General features: G+C 43.7%; 1 protein-coding gene across 5 annotated transcripts in view; it reads right to left on the reverse strand.

Annotated features, from left to right (window-relative positions):
* Positions 1–23,622, reverse strand: part of UNK (unk zinc finger) — a 91,245-nt gene extending 67,623 nt beyond the window's left edge. For 4 of the 5 annotated variants that reach the window (XM_042450158.1, XM_042450160.1, XM_042450156.1 and 1 more), the window contains exon 1: positions 23,313–23,622. In XM_042450158.1, coding sequence (XP_042306092.1) covers positions 23,313–23,584 — 272 coding nt within the window. In that variant the 5' untranslated portion in view covers positions 23,585–23,622. The remainder of the gene's footprint in view (positions 1–23,312) is intronic. The other variant, XM_042450155.1, reaches the window with a different exon arrangement.
* Positions 23,623–23,725: the final 103 nt, after the last annotated feature.

The following is a 23,725-nucleotide window of genomic DNA, read 5'->3' on the forward strand; positions in this document are numbered from 1 at the left end:
GGCCTCATCCCAGATCTCGATGAGACGCCTCTGGACCTCATCCGGGACCTCAGGGACGAGCGGCGAGATCCCCTCCATGAGGGTTTGGATGTAGGCCCCCATGCAGGCATTATAGTTGATGGCCTTAACCGTGAGAGCCGCGGCAGAGTAGGCCTTCTTAGCCAGGCCATCAACTTTCTTCGCCTCCCGATCCACCGGTGAAGTCGCCTGCTTGGGGACGAAGCCCTGTTGAGCCCCCTCCACGATCGCCGAGTTTGGCTTCGGATGATCGGTCAGCCACGAACAGCTCGAAGGGGCGATCCGGTAAAGGGACTCGATCCTTCGCGACGATCCCACCAGGGAAGCAGGAGCATCCCACGACCTGCAGACAATGGTCTCGAGGGACAGAAGCAACGGGATGGAAGGCGGCGTGGGAACTCAACCATGGACACGGCGCTCCACCGGATCTTGAGCCGGCTCCTCTGGGAATGAGAGCTCAATGTCCAGGGCCCTGGCCATCTTAATGACGTGCTTGTTAAACGAACGCACATCATCGGTCGGGGAGGATGGCTCAGGGTGATGCATCCGCTGAGGGGACACCTGGATGGAAGTGTCATCCTCGTCAGAGGGGTCCCCTGCCGGCAACACAGGCGCCTCGTCAGAGTCGGTGCCTGATGAGAGCTGGATGTCAGGCGCCCGGACTCGAGACGCGCCGGGGTCTGGAGGGTAGGCAACTCCGTCTCGGGACAAGCAGTGGGACGCGACAGAGTGTCGGATTTCGACGCCGCCGAATGCGAAGTCTGAGGCTTCTCCTTCCGAGGGGCCACAGGGCGCAGGTTCAGCTGGGTGAACTTGCGGAAGGCGGTCTCCTCCAGCACCGACAAGTAATACCTCCCCGTCTCCGAGTCGAAGAACATGTCAGTGCCTTCATCCACCGGCTCGTCCTCCTGGTTCACAGGCTCGTCCTCCGAATGGAAGGAGAGAGGGGGAGACCGCTCCCTCAAGGTCCCAACGGCCTCAGCATCTGGGTGGGCCAAGTCCACAGTGGCCGGCAGCGGGGTGTCCAGGAGAGGAGCCGCATGAGAAGTAGAGGATCCGTCCGGATGGGAAGAGACGGAAGCAGGAGTGCGAGCCTTCTTGGTCGGGGAGCGAGCCTTCTTAACCGGAGAGCGCAACTTGTGAGAGGAACGCTCCTTCCCCTTAGAGGACGTTGATGCCCCACTCTGGCCATGGCTGGATCTGGACTTCTTTGATCCCGAGTCCCCCAGGGTCTCTCTGGAGTGCCTCTTCTTCGACAAGCGGAGTGTCTCCCGGTCCTCCAGGAGGAAAAAGGGGTTGTCCGGCAAGTCGGAGAGGACAACCGCTGCTGGCGGCGACGGCTTGGATGACCTGCCCTTGCCATCCAGGGCTTTCTTTGGAGCTGAGGGTGCCCCCGTCTCGGGCAATTTGGAGGCGTGTCGGGATGTCTTCTACACGTTCGAGGATGGTACCGGCACGGGCAGGGCTTCCGCCTGCGAACGATCTCTCAGTCACGAGCCCTCCGGGGACGGCTTTCTCCCGGGCTTTGCCCTGGGCTCGGATCCCTCAGTCCCCGAAGATTTTTGGAGGAGCTTGGAGGGCTTGTCAGTGGCACCGGGTCTTTGGGGACCGCGGGCCACATCGGTGGTGGTTGGTGGGGCAGAGACCACACTAGGCACGCTGGTTTGGGAAGAGGAGGCTGGCAGCACAGCCGAGGGGGCCGATGACGGATGAGAGCCACCCTCCTGGACCTTCCCCTGTGCAATGGCCGAAGTGAGCGGGGACTCACGATTCTTGCGAGCCTGAGAAGAGAGAGACTTGCATAGGGAACAAGCCTTCGGGTCGTGGTCCTTGCCCAAACAAAGGAGACAGGAGGAGTGGGGGTCCTGGACGGGCACCTTGCCTCCACAAACGTCGCACTTCTTGAAGGGTGCTGGCATCTTTCCGAAGTCATCAAGTCAGAGGGAAATCCAAAACGAGGTCAATCAAGCCGAAAAGTCCGAAGTTACCGGGGCGGGAGAAAGAGAATGGTCAAGAGATGGTCCGAGGTCAGAAGTGAAAGTGATTCCAATAAGCGAAAGCAAGCGAAGTTCCCTGAAGCAGCTAACGCGGCGGAAAAAAGGAACTGGGGAAAAGAGCAGGAACGCAGGGGCTTTATAACGGGTGGGCGGAGTTACCACCAAAAAGTTTCTATATGTTGCAAAATAAACTTTGCCCAGTGATTCCAGAAGTTTCCGAACAGCACTGCGCAGGCGCAGTGAAACCCATTTGTATGTATTCGCAGAGACCACGAAGAAGAAACATGATTAGTAACCACTGATACTTACTCTCCACAGATTTGAGTAAGCTGCTTTTTGTTACCTAAAGTGGTAACCTACACTACATTTGTGGTATCAAATCCCAGTGGCCCCATACAGACAAGCCAAAATAAACCAGCTTTGGGTCACTTTGGAGGTATGTGGTTTAAATGATGCATGCGTCCTAAGAGTCTGGAAGCCATGCCAAAGCCACGATCTAGTCCTAAAGACTGGAGCACAGCTTTGGCACAGTTTCCGGACTCTTAGGACACATGTATCATTTAAATAGCACACCTCCAAAGTGACCCGAAGCAGCTTTATTTTGGCCTGTCTGTATGGGGCCACAGTTTATCTTCTTTGTGTAGAAATGGTTTTTTTGACTGTCCTGAGGGTTCTGACATTTAGCTTCATAAGATGACTCTGGGTTCTAGTTTTTTCCGTATCTCATTCCGTATAAAGAGTTTTTTCCGTATCTCATTTTCTCCACATCATGAATAATTTTATACACCTCCATGATATGCCCCCTTGCTTGTCTTTCCCACCCAAATCAAAAAGTTCCAAATGTTGTACCTTTCCTCATGGGGAAGTTGCAGAAGCCTTTGAGAATGTGTAGTACCCTTTCTGTAGGTTTTCCAGCCCTATAGTAATTTCCTCAGGGGTACTGACCAGAACTGCACATTATTGTTGTGTGTCAAAGCACTGTGATATTAGCAGTTTCCTAATAATCCCCTAAATACTATTGTCCTTTTTCACAGAGCCACAGATTGGGGTGACATTTTAATTAAACTTGTGTAGTTCCTGTACTTCTCTGGCGCGTTACAGACCACCCATTTGGAGCGGCCTGTAACTGGTCCTTTCCCCGCTGGATCGGGGCCTCAGCTGCCACAACGGCAGCTTCCAAGGCCCCGATCCGCTGCTTTCCAGGCTGCGGGGAAGCGGCAAAAGGCCGCTTCCCCACGGCCTGGAAAGGGGTGTCCTCGGGGCTTCAAGCCCCGAGGACACCCGATGGCGGCGAGGAGGAGAAGAAAGGGGCCACTCGGCCCCTTTCTTCCTTGCGTCGCTGGTGCAGCCGTCTAAAGGCTGCACCAGCTATGCAAAATGCAAAAGGAGCTCCGTTTCAGAGCTCCTTCTCGCGCTGCGGAAAGGGCGCTCTATGCGCCCTCGCACAGCGCGACAACGTCACGTCCACGCCGCCCCATTTGGAGGTGGCGCGTTCGTAATGTCGTAATGGCGGCGCCGTATACATAGGGTGCCACCATTTTGTACATCCTGGGGATGTACTAGGGTTAGGTGCGTGCGTAAGGCACGCACTTTCCCTAACCCTAGTACATCCCCAGGACGTACTTTACGCCCATGCGGAATGGGCCTTTCTCTCACAAACACATACTGTTTTTTGCTCTCCTGAAGGAATTACAGCAACTGACCTTTTCATTACCAAACAGAAGAATCTCTTTGGGATGAACCTCCCTTTCTACCCAGGGTGCATCTACAGTGCAGAATTGGTGCAGTTTGACACCTTTTTAACTCTCATGACTCAATGTTATGGAATTCTGGAATTTATAGTTCTGTGAGATATTTAGCTTTCATTGTCAGAGAGCTCTGGTGTCACAACAAACTACAAATCCTAAGATTTAAATCAAGGCAGTTAAGCGGCATAATTTTTGCAGTGTGACAGCAGCCCAAGATTTCTTTTTCTATTGATAGAAAAGGAGTTATGTATAGGACATATGATCTCAGATAAAGAGTAGTGTGCTAAAGTAGTACGAGTGTTGGACTATGACTCTGGAGACCAAGGTTCGATTCCCAGCTTGGTCAGGACACCAACTGGGTGATCTTGGGCAAGTCACACTCTCTCAGCTTCAAGGGAAAACAATGGCAAACCTTCTCTGGACAAATTTTGGCATGAAACCCCCATGATGGGTTTGCGTTAGGTCGGAAACAACTTGAAGGCACACAACAACAAACAACCTATGTTAAATTTCCTTATGCTGTGTACAGCATTCATCCATGCAGTTTTTACTGTTGCAGAAATAACTTCTTAAAATATTAAGTCCTATTTTGATGTATATTAATTACCCAATGCATCAGTTTTAAGTACTCTGATATGTAAGTACTAAGGGACGTGCTAATTTCAAATTAGCATTAACTCTGAAAGTAAGATTTAAATGTAAGTGGAGTTCTGCCTAAAGGCACCATATTCAATCTGATCTTGGAAACTAAGGGGGCTAATCCTGGAGTAACACTTGGATGGGAGACCGCCAAAGAATACCAGGTGCTATAGACTCTATATCAGAGGAAGAAACTGGTAAATCCACCTCTGAGTATTCTTTAGTCTAAGAAAACCTTATGATAGGTGACTTGAAGACACATACACACAGACAATTCATTTCAGCACCGAACTAACAATAAAAAACAGGTGTCCCCAGTGTGGATTTATTTCACTTAAAAATTGGGATTCTAAGCCTTACAATATTGTTGGAAATTATCAAAACTTGAGCTATTACATCTGGCCAAGTCACAATAAAATATTAGGTATTAAAGTATTAGGAGGAGGAGGAGGAGGAGGAGGAGGAGGAGGAGGAGGACACAGCTACAAGTTATATGGCAAACACGTAACTATTTTTTTTAATAAAAAGCACCTACAGGTGCCAAAACTAAGTGGAAAACTGTATCTTTTCCCCTCACAAAGAGAATAAAAGCATGGGTGACATCTAAGCCAAGAAACAATAATAGAATCTTAGAGTTGGAAAAGACCACAAGTCTGAGGGCTAACTTTAAGAATCTTGTCACTGTTACTCCTTTCTTGCACCCTTCTGCAGCTGCTTTCCATTTCCATTTTATTTTGTTTTTAAGGTCAGGAGAGTGCTATATGGCTGTTTCTGTCTGGTCCTTTGAGGACAGTTTTAAATTTTCCATTCCTCTAATGTTTAGATATTAAAGGGAAATGAAATATTTGGAAATATGAAGCTCTTCCATAAGACTAATTAAAGGAGTAAGACTAGTGCTTAAAGAAAACAAGTTCTCATTAATATGGAGCCTTATCATATCATATATATTTGAAGTTACCGTGGCCTAGTGGTTTGAGCACTGGACAACGACTTTGGTGATCAGGGTGCAATTCCTTGCTTGGCCATGAAACCCACTGGGTGACCTCGGGCAAGTCGCATGTTCTAAGCCTCAGGGAAAGGCAACGGCAAGTCTCCTCTAAGCAAATCTTGCCAAGAAAAACCCATGACAGGTTTGCCTTACGGTCGCCATAAGTCAGAAATTACTTGAAGACACACCACCACCACCACAACCACCATAATTTATACCTATGTATATTATATAGTTTATTTGTTTCAAGCCAAGTTTTACATACACTATGAAAAAGACTAAAAATTATACAATTCACGCCCTGCATTAATACTCCACACAGATTTCCACCTATAGCATTATTGATATTGCTTACAACATAAAAAGTCAGAATTTACTAGATTTAGCATCTACAATCAGCTCTCAACTTCCACAAGTTTACATTCTTTGGATCTGATTTTTCACAAGGTTTTAGCTGCAACTTAACGAACAATGCAGCTGCTACTTAACTAGTTTAAGCAGCAGCTACATTGCACTTAACACTGCCCCTTCCATTACATGTAGTTCATGCCATACGTGCCAGCCCTATTCTCCCGTTTCCTGTGGCCCAGATGGTGGTGGTGGTAATGGCAGCGATAGTAATGATGGGAGAAAGTGGCAGGAAATGTTCCTGGGGGTTCACTGGCCCTCCCTCCCTTCTGCTGTTGCTTCACCTGTTTCATGGGACTCTCTTCGGTCAAGACCTCCAAGGCTTTGCAAGTGATAGTCAAAGTAAGTATCTGGGAAGGACAGGTCTGGCATGTCTGCAGGACAAAAAGGAGGAGCTGCTGCCACTGGTGCTGGATCTGACCCTAGAAAAGGCTGTCTACCTGGGGATCTTACAGGGCTGGGCCAACAGCAATGTCTAGTCCTCACTCTCATCCTCCTCTCCTCCACCTTTCCCACCAGCAGCCCTGTCCTGTTACTCCCTTTGCCACTTTGGCACCACAGTGCTCCGAGGCCACCTCCACTAAACCTCCATCACCTCCATCAGTCTCCAAGCCTTTCCCACACACTGCCACCCAGACAGCGGAAAGGTGGCAGCTGTTGCTGTTGCTGTTGCAAAATCGGCTTCAGCACTGCCATCTTAAAAGGCAGAGAGGTGGGAATGCTTGGAGACCAATGGAGATAGCCTCAGGGTGAGGTGGAGGAGTTATAGTTCCAAAGCGACAAAGGGATTAACAGGTAAGGGCTGTTAATGGGAAAGGAGAGGGAAAGGAAGGGGAAAGCAAGAAGGACAAACTCTGCCACGGCTGGTGTAGCAAAATTCTCCTTCATTGTCATTGTCCTTCTCTTCCATCTCCTCGAAAAGAACAACACTGAAGCAGATTTTTCTAGCAGAAGCTGGGAATTGTAGTCTGCACTATGCATATTTGGGGGAAATAAGAGATATTTGGAGCTTCTGAACTTTCATGCAGAGAGCCAACAGTATAGTTCTAAATCAAACCAGAATAGACCCATTTAATCCATGATGCTTATGTAAGTGCTACCTTAACAACTGTCATCATCCAGCCTGGAGGGAGTGAGGGGGTGGGTCCAACACCATCAGGACTGCCCTGAAGAGACAGAGCCCTCCCTCCACGGCCAACTGTCATCAGCCTGGAGGGAGTGAGGGGGCGGGTCCAACACCATTGGGACTACCCTGAAGGGACAGAGCCCTCCCTCCATGGCCAACTGTCATCATCCAGCCTGGAGGGAGTGAGGGGGTGGGTAGGGGCTAATTTTGTATTGCAATTTTTACTGTACACCACTATGATCATTGTGGAATAGCAGTCTATAAATAAAACTTATTATTATTATTATTATTATTATTATTATTATTATTATTATTACAATTCAGTCAATGGGTCTGCTCTAGTTAAGATTAATAACTGGATTTAGCGCTTAGTCTTTAAACTAAAAGGGGTGCTTTCAGGGATGTTCAGCCACCTGAGAAACATAATTAAACATGCAAATAGCAATCAGGTTCAGAACTGTGAGAAAACTAGCCCCCATATTTATATTTTCAGTGCCAAGAAGAGTGCACCAGTTATTAACCATTAAGAAACCAGAAACAGTCCACACACTTTAGTTGCTAAACAACTCATAAGGGAAATGTTTTCCTTGCCAGGTCCAATGTTCTATAATGTCCGCCTATGCATATGGATACATTATACTGTTTTCCACCCAGTCTTTTCCACAACAGTAACTTGACCTAGAAACACTTGCATGCTCACTAACACGGACAAGAGTTATATTATGTCTGTGTGCCACATTTATTTTAATGGGAGAAGCAATTTCTGAATGCACCATTCCAATGCTCACAAAAAATCTGGATGCAATTCTGGGCCCCAGTCATGAGAGAATCAATATGCTAGGAAGATTAATTATGTTTTGGTTTGAATTTAATTCTCTACTGCAAGCAGTCCTCAAAGCAAAATACAAATGCTGTTAAAAACTTTAAAAACATGGGTTTGTGAGCAGAACATAACATGCACAGGCACTTCCCTTGAACACACCCCCAAAAGCCCTCTTCAGAGGTTTGATGGTCTTCCTGAGTAGAGCATTCAGGGAACTGCAAAGTAAGGGAACCTTATTCTGTTCAGAGAAGGGGCTGAGACCCCTCTGGAGAGGTTTGGAGAGGAGTCTATAGGAAAGAGAAACCCTTGCTTTAGGACAGAAGCTTCCCACCTTTGGATACCCATAATTTATACTATTATTTTTGAAATTCATTTATTTACTGTATATACTCATGTATAAGTCTAGAAATTTTAGTTAAAAAATCGACTTATCCATGGGTCAATATAAGTATTATACTGCAATACTTATTTTAAAAAGGAACCATACCCTGACGAAAGGAAAGACCATAATCTGTCCTGGAAGTACTGACCCCCCTCTACTATCGCATTCATATAGCCTTTAGTATGAGCACAAATAGTTAATGTCTGCTGGAATTTGGTATGTTCTTTGACACTGTTTTTCATTGCATCATCTTTTAGATCCTGTGTTGCATGCCCCTAAATTTTACCCTTGACTTATCCATGGGTCATATCAAAATCCCTAATTTTGGTCCCAAAACCTGCCCTCGACTTAAACACGAAGTCAAGTTATAGTCGAGTATATACGGTATTTTAAATTATTTATTGGATTGATATTCTGTCTTTCTCCCAAAATGAGATGGTGGCTTACAATAATTTTAGAAGGATACAACTAGCAGTGGGGAATGGCACAATATTAACACACAAATGCTTGTTTTTCTGTACAGTCCAATATCTCAGCCCTGACATATCTCTAATGGCAGATACTTTCACAAGCATACAGCTATAATACTTAAGGACAATTTTACCACTAACAACAGTGGAAGCCACAGAAGGTTTTCACTACAGGACCCCAATAAATAGTATCCTCAGCCAACAGCTTCAAAGCAAGGAACAGTATCATGAATTTAGCATGCAACCATAGTGACGAGGCAATGATTAGAATTCCAAAATTAGTGTGATACAGGCTGTTCTATTTTGGACCAATTTAAGTTCATGTTTTCAAATCTAGATCCACATACACCATGTTATTGTACAGTTCAACTTCTGTATCCAGGGATTCAACCATCCAAAGCTCCAAAATATCCTCCCCCACAATAAAAATTCCAAAAAAGAAAAACTTGGTCCCCCCCCCCCTATTTTATATAAAGGACCCCATTTTGCTACTTCACTGTATATAATGGGACTGGAGCATCCACAGATTTTGGTATTCACTAGGGGTCCAGCAGATACCAAGGGTGCACTGTAGTTGGAATGAGGGTTTTTTTTGTGATGAGCAGCAGTGATTTGAGGTTTTAACTAGCTGTCAAACCAGAAGCCATTGTTTGAAGTGGGCTTGGAAACCATGCTTTGGATGATTTGTCATTTGGGATTATGCCCAATAAACATTATTCGTAAATGTTGCCTCACCTTCAAAGCTTACCACATTTCAAGGCAGGAGCATTAGGAAAATAGAAAACAAAACCAGACAAGTCACTCTAAATGACACTCTTTTATTCTCGTGTTTCAAACTATGGTTTGCTTGACAGCTGAAATGAGCCATGCCATGACCTATCTCTTGTATGATTATCACTGCTGACAATTGTAATAATTGAATTAATTCATCTCCTTCTTGCTTTGGAAGATGTTTACTTCCACAGATTTGTTTTTTCAACCCTAAAACAGCTTGTGGTCCAGTAAGAGAAGAATATTTGGTGCAAGAATTCGAAGCAACAACAGTGTGCCCTTCTCTTACGTGGGGGATCCATTCTGGACCCCCCCACGTAAGACAAATTCCGTGTATACTTGAGCCCCATTGAAACTAATGGGGCTTGGGCACGGCGGCATGCGCGTGCCACGGGCACACGCGCCATTTCCTCCTTGTTGTGCGGCTTTCAGTGTAACCTGAAAGCTGCATATAGGGCATCCATATATGATGCAGGCACACTGTAATCACTAGTCCTGAGCAGGTCATAGTGTCTTTGCACCTGCTAGAAAATAAGTGATCTAACTGAAAGGCCTGCTGCAATCTTTCTAATAATGTGGTCATCATGTCACCAATGATTAAAAGCAAATTCATGGTTTCCACCAGGTGTAAAAGAGAGCTATGTCGGCAAATAAGGCAATTGTCGAGAAGCCATTCATTTTAATGGATGTATGACAAATATTTAACAAATGCAATATATTTGTTTCTTTTAAGCATATGCTGAAGAGTAAGTAAGGTCATAATCCTATGAATCTGAGCCTCAGAGTAAGCTTTATCAAATAGAGTAGTACTCACATTTGAGTAAATATGCATAGGGACAGCTCTGATAATTTGGTTTTTATGGATTGTCTCCCTTCCAGTAAAAAAGAGATCAATAAATATTACAAATAATTTTGTAACACATTTGGCACTCAAGCTAAAATGTGTAAGTAGTATACCTGTACTCAGTTGAAAAGCTACAATGCATCTCAGCCGCTGAAAGCTGCTTTCATAACTAATCAGTTTTGAAAGATTTGCTTCCAAGCCTAATTCAAAATGCAGGTTTTGATTTTTTTAACCTTCATTGCTTGAACCTAGATAGTAAATTAAGGGGCTATGCAGACCAGCAGTTTGGGCTGGCTCCGCCCCAGGGCGGTGTGACACTGCATGCTGCACCACACAGTGTGTGGGATCACGGCGCTCCTCTGGCACTGCATCCACATGATACGGTGCAAAAGGGGCGCCGTAAAGCTACAGCACTGAGACTATTAAACCTTTTGCAAGGTACAAAAAGGAGCTGCTTTTGCAACTCTTTTTTGCTCCCTGTAAAAGCCAGATCAGGGTTGTGGTGTGCAGTTGTTGTAGCCCCAATCTAGCTGTAAAAGGGGTGACTGTGGGCTGCCCCTTAGAAACAGTCGGCACAGCCCCTAAGATATTTTTCCTAGGCATTTTAAGAATATTTTTAATATTGGATTGTTGGGGGGAGGGAAGCTATTTCATATACAATTATATATTTTTATTATATGTGTGTGTGTGTGTGTGTGCGCGCGCGCGCGTGCGTGCACACCTTCAAATAATTTCTGATTTATGGGACTTTCTTGGCGAGATTTGTTCAAAGGGAGCTTGCTTTCAAACGACTACACACAAATGACAACACCACACTGGCTCTCTTATTGTACACACCGTTCTGATTTTATAGGCTATTGTAAACATTCTGAGATAAAGATTTATGGTAGGCAGTACACAAATTTTCAAACAGAACAAAGTCTATCACATACTTACATTCCAATCCAGCTCAGATGATCCAGACAACTGACAGGAAGTGTCAATTGTTCTATCCAAAATCAGGTGTACATCTGATGTATTTCCAGATGAAAACTATTAGAACTGTCAGACATCTACTAGTACTCATTCATTCTGAATACCCTTTGCCACCTGGATCCTTGATACTGACCACTGACAAGAGGCCTGTCAGGTGGCAATGGTGAGAAGGAGAAGCAACAGGAGCAAGAAGAAGCTCTAGCTGGACTAATTTTGCCACTATGTCAGAATGGGATGATTGGGGGGGGGGGAGTGAACAGCAATGTTCAAACAAGAGCTGCTTGTCTACACAGAGGCAGCAGCTGCAGCACTCTGTTTCCCCATCATCATGGGATATATTATGCATATACACTAAAAGAAAGCCAGAGATAGTGATGGCAACATTTAGCTTCTTCATCTGGTACAGACAGACCATTCTCCTCCCCCAGCAACCATTTCAAGATATGAGTGCTCCTCCACCTTTGTGGCCACTATCTTGTTGCTTTTTTTATCCCCAAGAGAGGCAGCAACAGTGGTGGTACCACTGGAAAGGGGAAAAGTGGTGAGCTACAAGACTGCCAACTCAACTGCCAAGAGGGAGGAGGCAGAGGAAGAGTATATAATGAAAATTGACAGGAGCTAAATGGGTCTGATAAAAATCTGGAGAGGACTGTAACCAGGCCTATCTATCTACACTGTAATGTTTTCAATGGAATTGTGTCTTTATATACATCTCCATCAGTACATAACATAGCCATAGTCATGTGGGTCTATTGCAGCAGAAAAACCACTGTCCTGTAGCTCTTAACATACACATATCTAGGTTCAAGCAATGAAGGTTAAAAATCAAAACCTGCATTTTGAATTGGGCTTGGAAGCAAATCACTAGTTAGTCAAGATCTTCAAGTTGTTTCTAACTTATGGCGGCCTTATCACTGGGTTTTCTTGGCAAGTTTCTTCATAGGGGCTTTGCCATTGCCAACCGCTGAGGTTGAGAGAATAAGACCTGCCCAAGGTCACCCAGTGGGTTTCATGGCTGAGCTGGGAATTGAATCCTGGCATTTATGATTCATAAATGGATATTTTTCATTCATATGGGCAAACAGCTTCCCAGTCCCAAACCAACAGCCAATATTTCTGTATGTGTGTGTGTATATATACACACACACATGTTGTTGTTTTATGCCTTCAAGTCATTTCCGACTTATAACAACCCTAAGGTGAACCTCTTACGGGGATTTCTTCCAAGAGATATCCAGTGGATTTTCATAGCCAAGTTGGAAATCCAACTCGATCACCAGAGTCATAGTCCAGTGCGCAAACCACTACAACATTTTGGCTCTCCCTGTTAGACTAACAAATTTATTATAGCATGGAGTTTTATAGGCTATAGCACACTTCACCAGATTGTTGTGCTACTAGTCAGAAATAAATCAGCACAAATTTGAAGACTATTTCTCTAACTTCCTAGCACACTTCATTTGCCTTCACTTTTTTTTCACTGAAAAGTACACATCAAAATGTATTTTTGTTCCATTATTGGTTGCCCAGAAACAACACAGACCTGAAGTCTATATTTACTATATATAGTTATTCAGATGACAACAGCAGCAGAAAACAATAACATATAATTCCAGGAGGGAATCTAGAAGAATTACTAAGAATATCATGGAAAAATACCAGTCAGTGTGTAACATTTTCATTTCAAGAAACATTCCAAACCATAAGCAAACTGTTAGTTTTCAAAATATTAGCATTAATAATTACATTCAGTATTCCCTTGAATAACTCATTTATAAGAAAAGACAATTAAACAAGTAGAATCAGATACCCAGGGGGGAAATAGTCACAAACATAAGGTGTTTTAGAAATCTCTAGCTTAGTTGCAATTCCAAATTAAATAAACACTTCAAGCTCTCACCTTTATCTGTAATCATATGTAACAATTGACAGCAATCTATTCTATACATGCTCACAGTTCACCTCTTGCCAAAATAATCCGCCCAAAATGTACAATTTGCTCAATCATGTTTCCTTGGTCTTGAAAATAATTTAAACAGGAAAGTTTGCCAGTCTTAATGTACTTACAATAAACATACCTATGCAATCATTATCAGCACAGTACAAAATAATCTTGAAAAATACCCAAAGCAGATGTCAAAATTTTGTAATAAAAATTCTGTGCTTCACCTCATCCCAAGAATAAGGAATTATGCAAACAATTGTGCCCCAGTAAAAAGCATATTGCCTGGAGCTCCTCCAGAATAATCTCACTGATTTAATTGGATATAATAGTTTGAGGATTGCTGCTTTGGTGTACCAGATTCGTAGAGTTAACTTTGGGACTTTCACCTAAAAATTATTCCAAATATACAAATGTTATGAAAGCAATACTGTTGAAATAAATCAAATTTTCACATTAATTCCCCAAGAAAGTGACACCACCTACACAAATAAACAGGTTTCCCTCAGCTTGATCATGTGCATTACAGACTGCAATGCCTGGAAAAACAACATAATATTCAGTACTGAACTAAGATTTATAAAATTACATATATCACACCTTTCAGGTCACAACATAACAATTTTCTGTGGTTAGACATTCAGATTATATTCACAGTTCACCTGATGAAGGAAAATATTTTTAAGACAATATCAAGATACCAGTTCTATATACCTCAGGCTGCATCTGCACTGCAGAGGTAACCCAGTGTGACACCACTTTAACTGCCATGGCTCAATGCTAAGGAATTCTGGGAATTGTAGTTTTGTGAGACATTTAACCTTCTGTCAGAGAACTCTGATGCCACAACAAACTACAATTCCCAGAATTCCATAGCATTGAGCCATGGCAGTTAAAATGGTATCAAACTGGCTTATTTCTGCATTTCTGGATGCAGCTGAAAGAACAAATCTAAAAGTGGTTGTCTTATAACCTAATGCTTTCTCAGGAGGAACCTCATTCCAAGTAAAGTCTGCTCCTGGACTGCTTCTACAGCAAACAACAATCACTTTTGCTGATTTCCTCCATTTCCCAATGGGTGGGTGGCATCTAGAACAGTGTAAGGGGTGGTGCAGAAGGCTTCAGATGACAGAGGGAAATTGACAACCATCACTTCCTCTGTCCCCAAGCCAAGGCCTCCATTGGTTCAAGGCCTGTTCATGGAAAGTTAATCAGGATCCCAGACATTGCTCCAAAGTATAGTTGAAATCTCAAGAAAATCCTGAAATGCTCATGTGGGTACATCTGCCTACAAGGATATGTGGGCATGTCACGCCTTCGTATGCTAATATCCAACCAGTTATTTCACATGATCATCTCATGACGAAAGTAATGCATACAATATGACAATACAGTGTAGCTTCATCTACTTTAGCACAAAGAGTTTTGCTCACATTATGAAGGGCATCATTCTTTTCCATGTTATTATCCACTATAGTCCCCTTCCACCAAAACTTCTTCTACTGTCCTAAAAAAGTTTTCCCTTATACTAAGAACCATTAACTTTCCTGTGTGAGAATGCTGTAGGCAACAGAATAGACATCCTATATCATACCACTGCCTTCCTTGAATTCAAGCAGACCTTAATTGCAATTTGTTCTTGTAAGTTTATTTCAACGTGCCTAATACATTTCAGAAATCATAAATCAGAACTGCACCATGCATATACTAAGATTTCACACATACAGAATATCAGCCGTGCTCAGTTATATCAAAAAGCAATGTAAACCTGTGTGCTCTTCTCTGACTTTTATTCAAGACTTCTTAGTCTCATAAGACAACAATTTGTTGTGACACCCATAGTGAAAATCTGTTTTGAATGCCCCCTATAAATCAGAATATCATAACTTAACAGGATATGTGAACAGACAGTTCACTCCTGAGTAACAAACTAAAGTTCATTTGCTGGCACTATTAAATGTGAACTAGATCATGAAGTATCAGAGCAGAATTCAGTCTCTTAGCTTTAATGTAAAGTTGGACAGCAATTCCTGTCCTTATAGTTGTTAACAGGCCGATGAAAGTATTGGGGAAATGCCTCAATTTAAGTTTCAGAATCAAAACAGGGGGCATAACATGTATTCTGGTAGTCAAGGGAAAAGAGTCTTGCATAGCTCCTTATTCCTCTTTGCTATTAATAGTAGCATGTCAAATTTTGTATGACTAAAAATGGCAAATTATGTCAATTAAAAGAAATTTGGCTCCACTAAGAACAAACAGTATAGTAGCCACTCCCAATTTGCGGGGATCCGTTCTGGACCCCCCCCCCCCCGGCAAAAATGTTGACTCGCAAATATTCAAGTCCCATTGTCAATAACAGCCTGTGCGCCTGGGGTACTCGCACAGGGCCACACACTGGCACACACCAGCTAGTCCATCCCCACTTGTCCCTCCTGCGAAAAGTTCATAAAAAGGGAGGGACAACTGTATTTAGATTTCCTTGCTGCAGATATTTTTTAAAAATGCATGATAGACGAAAATCTTTGCCCACCGTGTACAAATGGTATTTTATTTTCTAGGTCAATGATGGCAAACCTTTTAGAGACCAAGGGCCCAAACTCAAAGGTGTTCCCACAACAGGTGACTCCAGGGGACAGGATGTGAGGGGATGGGACTTTCACCTTCTGGGGGTAGAACTTCTGGGGATGGGACTTCCCCAGAGTCAGTGGAAGGCCCAGCAGAAGGCCCCCTCTCCCCGCACCCTCCTGCGCCTTCAGCTGCCTCTCCGGAGACAGTGGAAGACTCAGCACAGTAGGGAAGAGGAGGAACAGGTGTGTGCCTATCTGTATGTCCTAAAAATGGTTCTCAGAGACAGCTGGAGGCCAGGGGAAGGACAGGAGGAGGAGAAGCAACCGAGGAGGCCCGTCAACTCCTCTCCCAGACCTTCCCCAGCTTCTAGCTGTCTGTCAGAGACAGATGGAGACCAGGGAAAGGGCAAGGGGAGAAGTCCCACTTCAAAAGTCCTGCCCTCAGAGGGTGGAAGCCCTGCCCCCAGCACACAACCTGGAAAAGTTTTGCCACCACTGACCCAAAGTATGCAATGGCAGGAAAGAAGAAGTGAACCTGTACATTCATTTATGTACAATACTTATTATTATATTACTGTATTGAATTTTACTGTATTTTATGGATTTGCTTTTGTAATTTTGTAAACCGCCTTGATCCTTTGGAAAGGCGGTATATAAATAAAATGTATTATTATTAATATGATCCCCATACATGCGGGGTGGGGGGGTGTTTCTGGACTCACTGTAGAAATGTGAAACTGTAGATACTAGCAAACCCGACTGAAATGAATGACTTCTGGTAGAAATTGACCATACAGTCAAGCTGGAGGACCTACACATTCTTAGAAAGAACACCTCTCTAGGCATTTCTAGGTCCTCCAGCGTAATTGTATGGTCAAATTCAGCCAGAAGCACACCACAGATTTGCACTGGAGGACCTAGAAAATGCTTAGAGTGGTCATATTTTTTCACATGTAAGTGAAACCATGTGTATTGATCCTACAGATACTGGAGTCTTATTTTATATAAAATTGGATATTTGTATTTTATGAAAGAGAGAAGACCAAATACTAGACAGATACACTCAGTCAAGGAAGCCATGGGTCTCTGCCTGCAAGAACTGAGCATAGTAGCATACAGAGGGTCTTGGAGGTTTCTCATTCACAGGGTCACCATGAGTAAAATTGAACTGGAAAGCAGTTAACAACAGTAATTTCATGGAGAGCCAGCAAGTTGTGTGGTCTGAGTGTTGGACTAGAGCTCTAGAAATGAAGGTTTGAATCCTCACTCAGACATGGAAACCCTCTATGTGACCTTTGGCAAGTCCCATTCTCTCAGCCTCTGAGGAAGGCAAATGCCCTCCATATATATATCGTGCCAAGAAAACCCTGTGACAAGGTCACCATAAGTCAGAAATGACTTGGGCACACAACAACAACTTGTATTTCAGCTAGTCCCCCCCTTAAAAATGACACAGTTGAGAAGTATCTCTCGCATAAACATAATTACTTACATTTTGAAAACAACAGTCAAAAACTAAATTGCATGCAAAAGGAGCAAGGCCTTGATTATTATGCTCCTGCTCAGCTATCCTCATTACTTTTCTGTCATATTTGGGGGGGGGGGGTGCTGTTCTTGTTTCATTCTCAACTATTTAAATCAGCCCAGAGCACACAGAAGGCTAATACAACAAGAACTCCTCTCTCAGGGCTGCTTCTTCCATTAGCTTATGCTACAAAGTGGGAAACTGGAGCATTCCATGCATCTTGTACCTAAGTCTAAAATCCTCTTAAATTTCAGCTCTGAAAGGGTCAAGAAAATATTAATCAGCTTTGCTGATTGCTCTATGTGGAGACTCCAGAAGTGGATCAGGATATCTGCCCTACACTTGTTATTTCTTTATACTGTACAACAACATTAAACTTAAGAGTGACAAGTAATATTTAAAAGTCTCTAATATAATGTGTGCAGCTGATCTCAGGGTTGTTGGTCCTCCTTAAGAAGCACGTGTTTTAAATAGCATTTCTTTTCAGTTTCTGATCAGAAGGAACCCCATTAATGACCATACCAATTCCCAAAGGTTTGACTTTACAAATATGGAGATGTTTAACAAAAAATAGTAACTGGCTGGGATGACTGTTATGTGTGATGAGCTTCTCACAATAGATGAAGTCATATCCCTCCAGCAATACTACTGCATACCAGCTTCATAAGTAATATTAATGCAACCAAGAGTCCAGCAAGTAATTCCTCACAAAGACATAACTTATAAATGATTTCAATATACAGCACATATTAACAACTTCTTGACAGTAAGGTGTACAAAGAACAGACTGCAACAACATTTACCTATTAGATTATCATGGGAACAATTAAATGCATGCTTTCTCTTTACAAAAACATAAGTAAATATATTAGCTTAGTGAGCACAAACATATTAGCTTACAGGTGACAACACTTACTTGAAAATAAGGACCAGTGAATAACATGAAACTCAAATGTCAACATACACAAAACCAACAGGACTTCACCTGCACAAGAGACCTTTACTGTTTTCTTTTCACCAATGCAGCTCTCTACAGATCCCTAAAATCTGTGCTCCACCCCCCAGCCCTCTTAAGCAGATTTTTGGGACACGTGGAAGTTTGGGGGGGGAGGAGACAGAGAAAAATCCACTTTGCTGGAGGAAGCTATTCCCATCAGAAGACCAACACAACCCTATTTCATTTTACCTATTTCTTAAACATCCATCTTGTGAAGTTTGAGAACAAGACTTGTCTAATCTTATGATAAACCAATATTTCAACTTCATGCTTATGAACAAGCATCTCGAAAATAATCACAAAGCACCTTCAAGGCATAAAAAAAAGAAAAAGAAAATATCTACATTAAACTTTCATAGCTGTGAAACAGCTGGAGTTACGGATTATAACCAGCTCACAGACATTTAAAAACAACAATACTCTGTACGCCCACTATCACTTATTCCCCCATTTGTGACACAGAATAATATAGATACAACTTGCATACGAGGCCTTAAATTAAAGCCAGCTTAATCTCAGCTGACTAGCAGAATGAACACACCAACAGTTATGCAAAATTACAGTGGCACAAAGCCAATACTCATCTATAACAGTATTTTCTGCTTTATACATGAGGCAAGTCTGCCCTGTAATTTGTAATCCCATTACAAAAGGGTGAAAACCAAGTAATAGTGATGTCACTGTGTGGTAATGTGCCATCTATGCCGTGTGTGTGTGTGTGTGTGTGTGTGTGTGTGTGTATATATATATATATCCTGGCTCTCCTTTCCTTGACAAAGCTCATGCTGGTAACCAATATGTATTTATGATTCTTAAGGGTGAATAGTTTCCCAGTCCCAATTCAACAGCCAGTGTTTCTGTTTATGCTCTTTTTGTTGTGTGCCTTCAAGTCATTTCTGACTTATGGCAACCCAAAGTCAAACCTACCATGGGGATTTTTGGGGCCGAAAGTGGGTGACCCAGTGGGTTTTCATAGCTAAGTGGGGAATCCAAGCTGGTCTCCAAAGTCATAGTCCAAACTTAAACCACTTTGCCATGCTGTCTCTGGTCCAAAACACACTGCAGAAACAATCCATTCAGAGACCACTTTAATTGCCCTGGCTCAATGCTAGAGAATTCTGGGAACTGTTGTTCTCTGTCAGAAATCTCTGGTGCTAAAATAAACTACAGTTCCCAGGATTCCTTAACACTGAGCTAGGACAGTTAACAAACTGTGTTATTTCTGCAGTGTGTTTTGGACCTTTGTCTCTATCTCTCTCTAGCCTGATGGCACAAGTCAGTTATGGAACTGGTGGATGTTGCTGGTGTAATATTGCTGCTCCACAACATGTACCAGAGAAATAACATCATAGGCTAATTTACACTAGCAATGCAATGCTACAGAACTGGTAATATTACCATATTACAATTGGTAATATTACATTGTAGCACTACTACAATGACCAATGCAGAGAAAAGGAATACAACAACAACAAGGGAAGAACAAGAGAACTATTTCACAAGATCCGGGAAATCAAAGGAAAATTCAAGCCATGGACTGGGACACTCTATGACAATAAAAAAATAACAAAATTCAAGACCAGGAAGGAATAAAAAGAGTTGAATCCAATACACAGAAGAATTATACAAGAGATGACAAAATGAAGAACACATGGAACGAAGAGCCATATGAAAATGAATCCCAAATTCTAAAGAGCAAAGTGGAAACTGCAATAAGAGAAATAGCAAAAAACAAATCACCAGGAACGGACAATATTCCAATTGAACTGCTGCAATCCACAATGACAGAGTCAATTCTAGAGCTAACCAACATATGTTAACAGATATGGAAAACAAAACAAAACGATGGCCAAAAGATTGGAAGCGATCAATATACATCTCCATCCATAAAATGGGAGACACAAGAGACTGCACCAACTATAGGACCATAGCACTGATCTCCCAAGCAAGTAAAATCATGCTCAAAATTCTCCAACATAGACTCCAACCATACATGCAGAGAGAAATCCCAGAAGTTCAACTAGAGTTCAGGAAAGGAAGAATCACTAGGGACCACATTGCAAACACACGATGAATAATGGAGCGCACCAGGGAATTCCCCCCCCCCAAAAAAAAATCAGCATGTGTATTATAGACTACAGCAAAGCCTTTGCCTGCATAGATCATGAAAGCCTATAGAATGCGCTAAAAGACATGGGACTGCCTATAGTCTTGATGAGGAATATGTATTCAGAACAGAACAGGGAGAAACTGAATGGTACCCAATTGGCAAAGGGGTTAGACAAGGCTGTATCTTATCACCCTACCTGTTCAACTTATATGTAGAACATATTGTAAGAAAAGCAGACTTGGTCACAGAAGAAGGAGGAGTGAAACTAGGAGGAAGGAATATCAACCATCTAAGATACATAGACCATAATACTAGCAGAAAACCTCCCAGATATGGAATTACTAAGGAAGATCAAAGAAGAAAGTGCAAAAGCAGGCTTACTGTTGTACATAAAGAAAGCAACCTCCATTATTGTCAATGGGGGCACCTCTGCAGTGCACACACATACCCCTGTGGACTCGCAGGGGCACACCGCATTCAAATCTATGGGGCTTAAATATATGTGAATCTCCATATTCATGGGGAACGGATCCCCTGGGAAAACAGAGGGTTGGCTGTATTCCCTATTACCATGTATGGATGTGAGAGCTGGACAGTTAAGAAAGAAGATAGGAAGAAAATCCATTCATTTGAGATGTGGTGCTGGGGAAGAGTGCTGAGGATCCCATGGACAGCCAAGAAGACAAACAAATGGGTCCTAGAGCAGATCAAGCTGGAAAGGTAAGATGACCAAACTGAGGCTGTCATACTTTGGACACATCATGAGAAGGAAGGAGTGATTGGAAAAGACAATAATACTGGGAAAGGTGGAGGGAAGTAGGAAGAGAGGAAGGCTGCATGCTAGATGGATGGACTCTATTCAGGAGGTCACAGGTCTGGGGTTGCAGGAATTAAGCAGAGCAGCGGAGGACAGAGGGTCTTGGAGATGTCTCATCCAGAGTTGCCATGAGTCAAGATTGACTCGAAGGCAATTAACAACAAAACTATTTACTATCACATCTAAAATAGCTAGATACTGTATTCTCTGGGCCAGCTACTCTCACAATTAGATCCCAAGAAAATTTATCAGGATTTCTGACCCAACCTTTAAACATTATTTTCCTCACATGAGCATCAGAAAACACAAATGTCTACTTAAGAACTGAAACTGCCTCTTCATTTTCATGTTACCTGAAGAAACATTCTGCACTGTTTCGATATGACAGAAAGACACAAACGCTTCTTATAAGTTACTTGAAAAGCATCATTTTATGAATATACTGAATTACTGCACTTGACATTCTTTGGGGCTCAGCATCCAATATTTCATAACTATACTATTCAATAGAAAACATTGTCACCCCTGGCCAAGAGATACTCCCTAGCCCGAACAACTGCTTGCAAAGAAAATAAAAGCACTTTTTGGCATATAATAGCCAGCATTCCCTGAAAGTGCAAGAGCCAGTGTGGCCTCGTGGTTTGAGTGTTGGACTACACCTCTGAAGACCAGAGTTAGATTCCCACCATATCCATGAAACCCCCAGGGCAGCCTTGGCCAAGTCACCTCTCAACCTCAGGGGGAAGACAATGGCAAACCTCCTCTGAACAAATCTTGCCAAGAAAACCCCATGATTTAAGGTCACCATAAGTCAAGAACAACTTGAAGGCAGATAAAACACATGCACACACTTCCTTGATGGAACAAGTCCCTCCTTATTCCTAAAACAACTGTTGGAAAGGTAAGACACCTCTACTCATTTCCACCACAAGCCATAACACTCAAGAGTGACCAGAGGGCCTCCCTTCCCAGCACATGGCCCACATTTCAGCCTCCTTCTGTTCAGGAGCAATCCCCAAAAGGTTTTCCATTTTGAGTCTCACAAAGAAGCATGAACTTAGATTTACTGTATATTAGTTTTTTTTAGCTTTTATTCGGTCATGTCCTACATTTTTCTTAAACACAGGGCGAACATCCTAATTTCCCAGCACATGTCCCACATTTCACCCTCCTCCTGCCCAGGAGGAATCCCAAAAAGGACCTCCATTTTGAGCATGGCAGGGAGGCATGCGCGTATGTATTGATACCAGTGATTGTAGCTTTTTAATTGTTTTTAAAGAATAATAATTTTTAATGAGAATTTTTTAATTCTAGTTTTTGTTGAACCTCCTCCTTTCCTTGGCAGTGAGCAGGAACCTCTCTGGCCACCTTTGAAAACAAATAAATATATAAATACATTACTCGTTGTTGTTGTTGTTTTTCCCCACACAGAGACAACAAAGCCACCCTACTTGGTAATAATAAAAGAGGAGGAAGACGAGGGGACCAGACAGTGTGAGGGGAAGACTGAGGGGGCCATGAGAGGGACAGGCAAACCTCCCCATCACCACAAGACACACACACACACACACTACTCGCAGATGCCCATCCCTGGCCGTTATAACGGCCTAAATGCATTTTATTATTGTTACAGGGAAATTATTGTGTGTTGTTTTTTAGGAAGGGAGGGGGATAACGGGATGTCTTTTTTTTATAGTGCACGATATATTTTATGTGGTATTTTTACCACCACTGTTGTAAGCCGCCACAGGCGGGATAAGATTATCATTATTATTATATCAACCATGGTTCCAGAGAGAGAGGGGGAGCCTTGGGGGGGTACATAAGGCGCAAAGCATCATGGGCTTTACATATATATATATATATATAGTGTGTGTGTGTATGTGTGTGTATTATCGTGTGCGCAGTCGAGAGGGAGGGGGGAAAGGCGCGCGCGGGGGAGGCTGACGGTTGGCGGGGCGCGCGCTCGTGGAGGGGGGGTTGTTCGGCTCCTGCCCCGCCCCCTCCCACTCAGGCAAAATTCCACCGGCCCAGGCCAGCCTCGGCCGGTTCCAGCCGGTTCGTTTGGAATCCGTGGCGCGCGTGCCGTACGCTGACGTCACGCGCGTGTGTGGCGCGCGGCGGCGGCGGCGGCGGCATCGGCGGTTGTTATTGCTACTACGTACGTGTAGTGCTGCGGCTTCTCCGGCTGCGCCTGGAGCGCGCTAGCGGCGGGCGCCACCGGCCCGGTCGCAGGAGGCCCCGCCGTCACTGGGCCCTTCGACATGCTCCTGCCTTCCTTCCTCCCTCTCTCTCTCTCTCTTCCTCCTCCTCCTCCTCCGCCCGCTCCCGCCGCCGAGGAGGAGAGGCTTTTATTATTCACTCTGCGCGGTCCGCACGGAGAGCGCAATGCGCAGGCGCCGCCGCCGCCATTACCGCCCCGGGTTACGCAAAGCATGCTGGGGCTTGTAGTCCCCGTGGCGGCGGAAAGGCCCCATTTTCTTCTCAGGGGCTTCCGGCCCGCGGAACTACAAGTCCCAGGGAGACCCTGCGCTGGCAGCCCCGGATGTTGCCAGACTAGTGCAGGAGGAGGGGTGAA

This window comes from Sceloporus undulatus, chromosome 2 (genome assembly GCF_019175285.1).
Source record: "Sceloporus undulatus isolate JIND9_A2432 ecotype Alabama chromosome 2, SceUnd_v1.1, whole genome shotgun sequence".
NCBI classification, from domain to species: Eukaryota; Metazoa; Chordata; class Lepidosauria; order Squamata; family Phrynosomatidae; genus Sceloporus; species Sceloporus undulatus.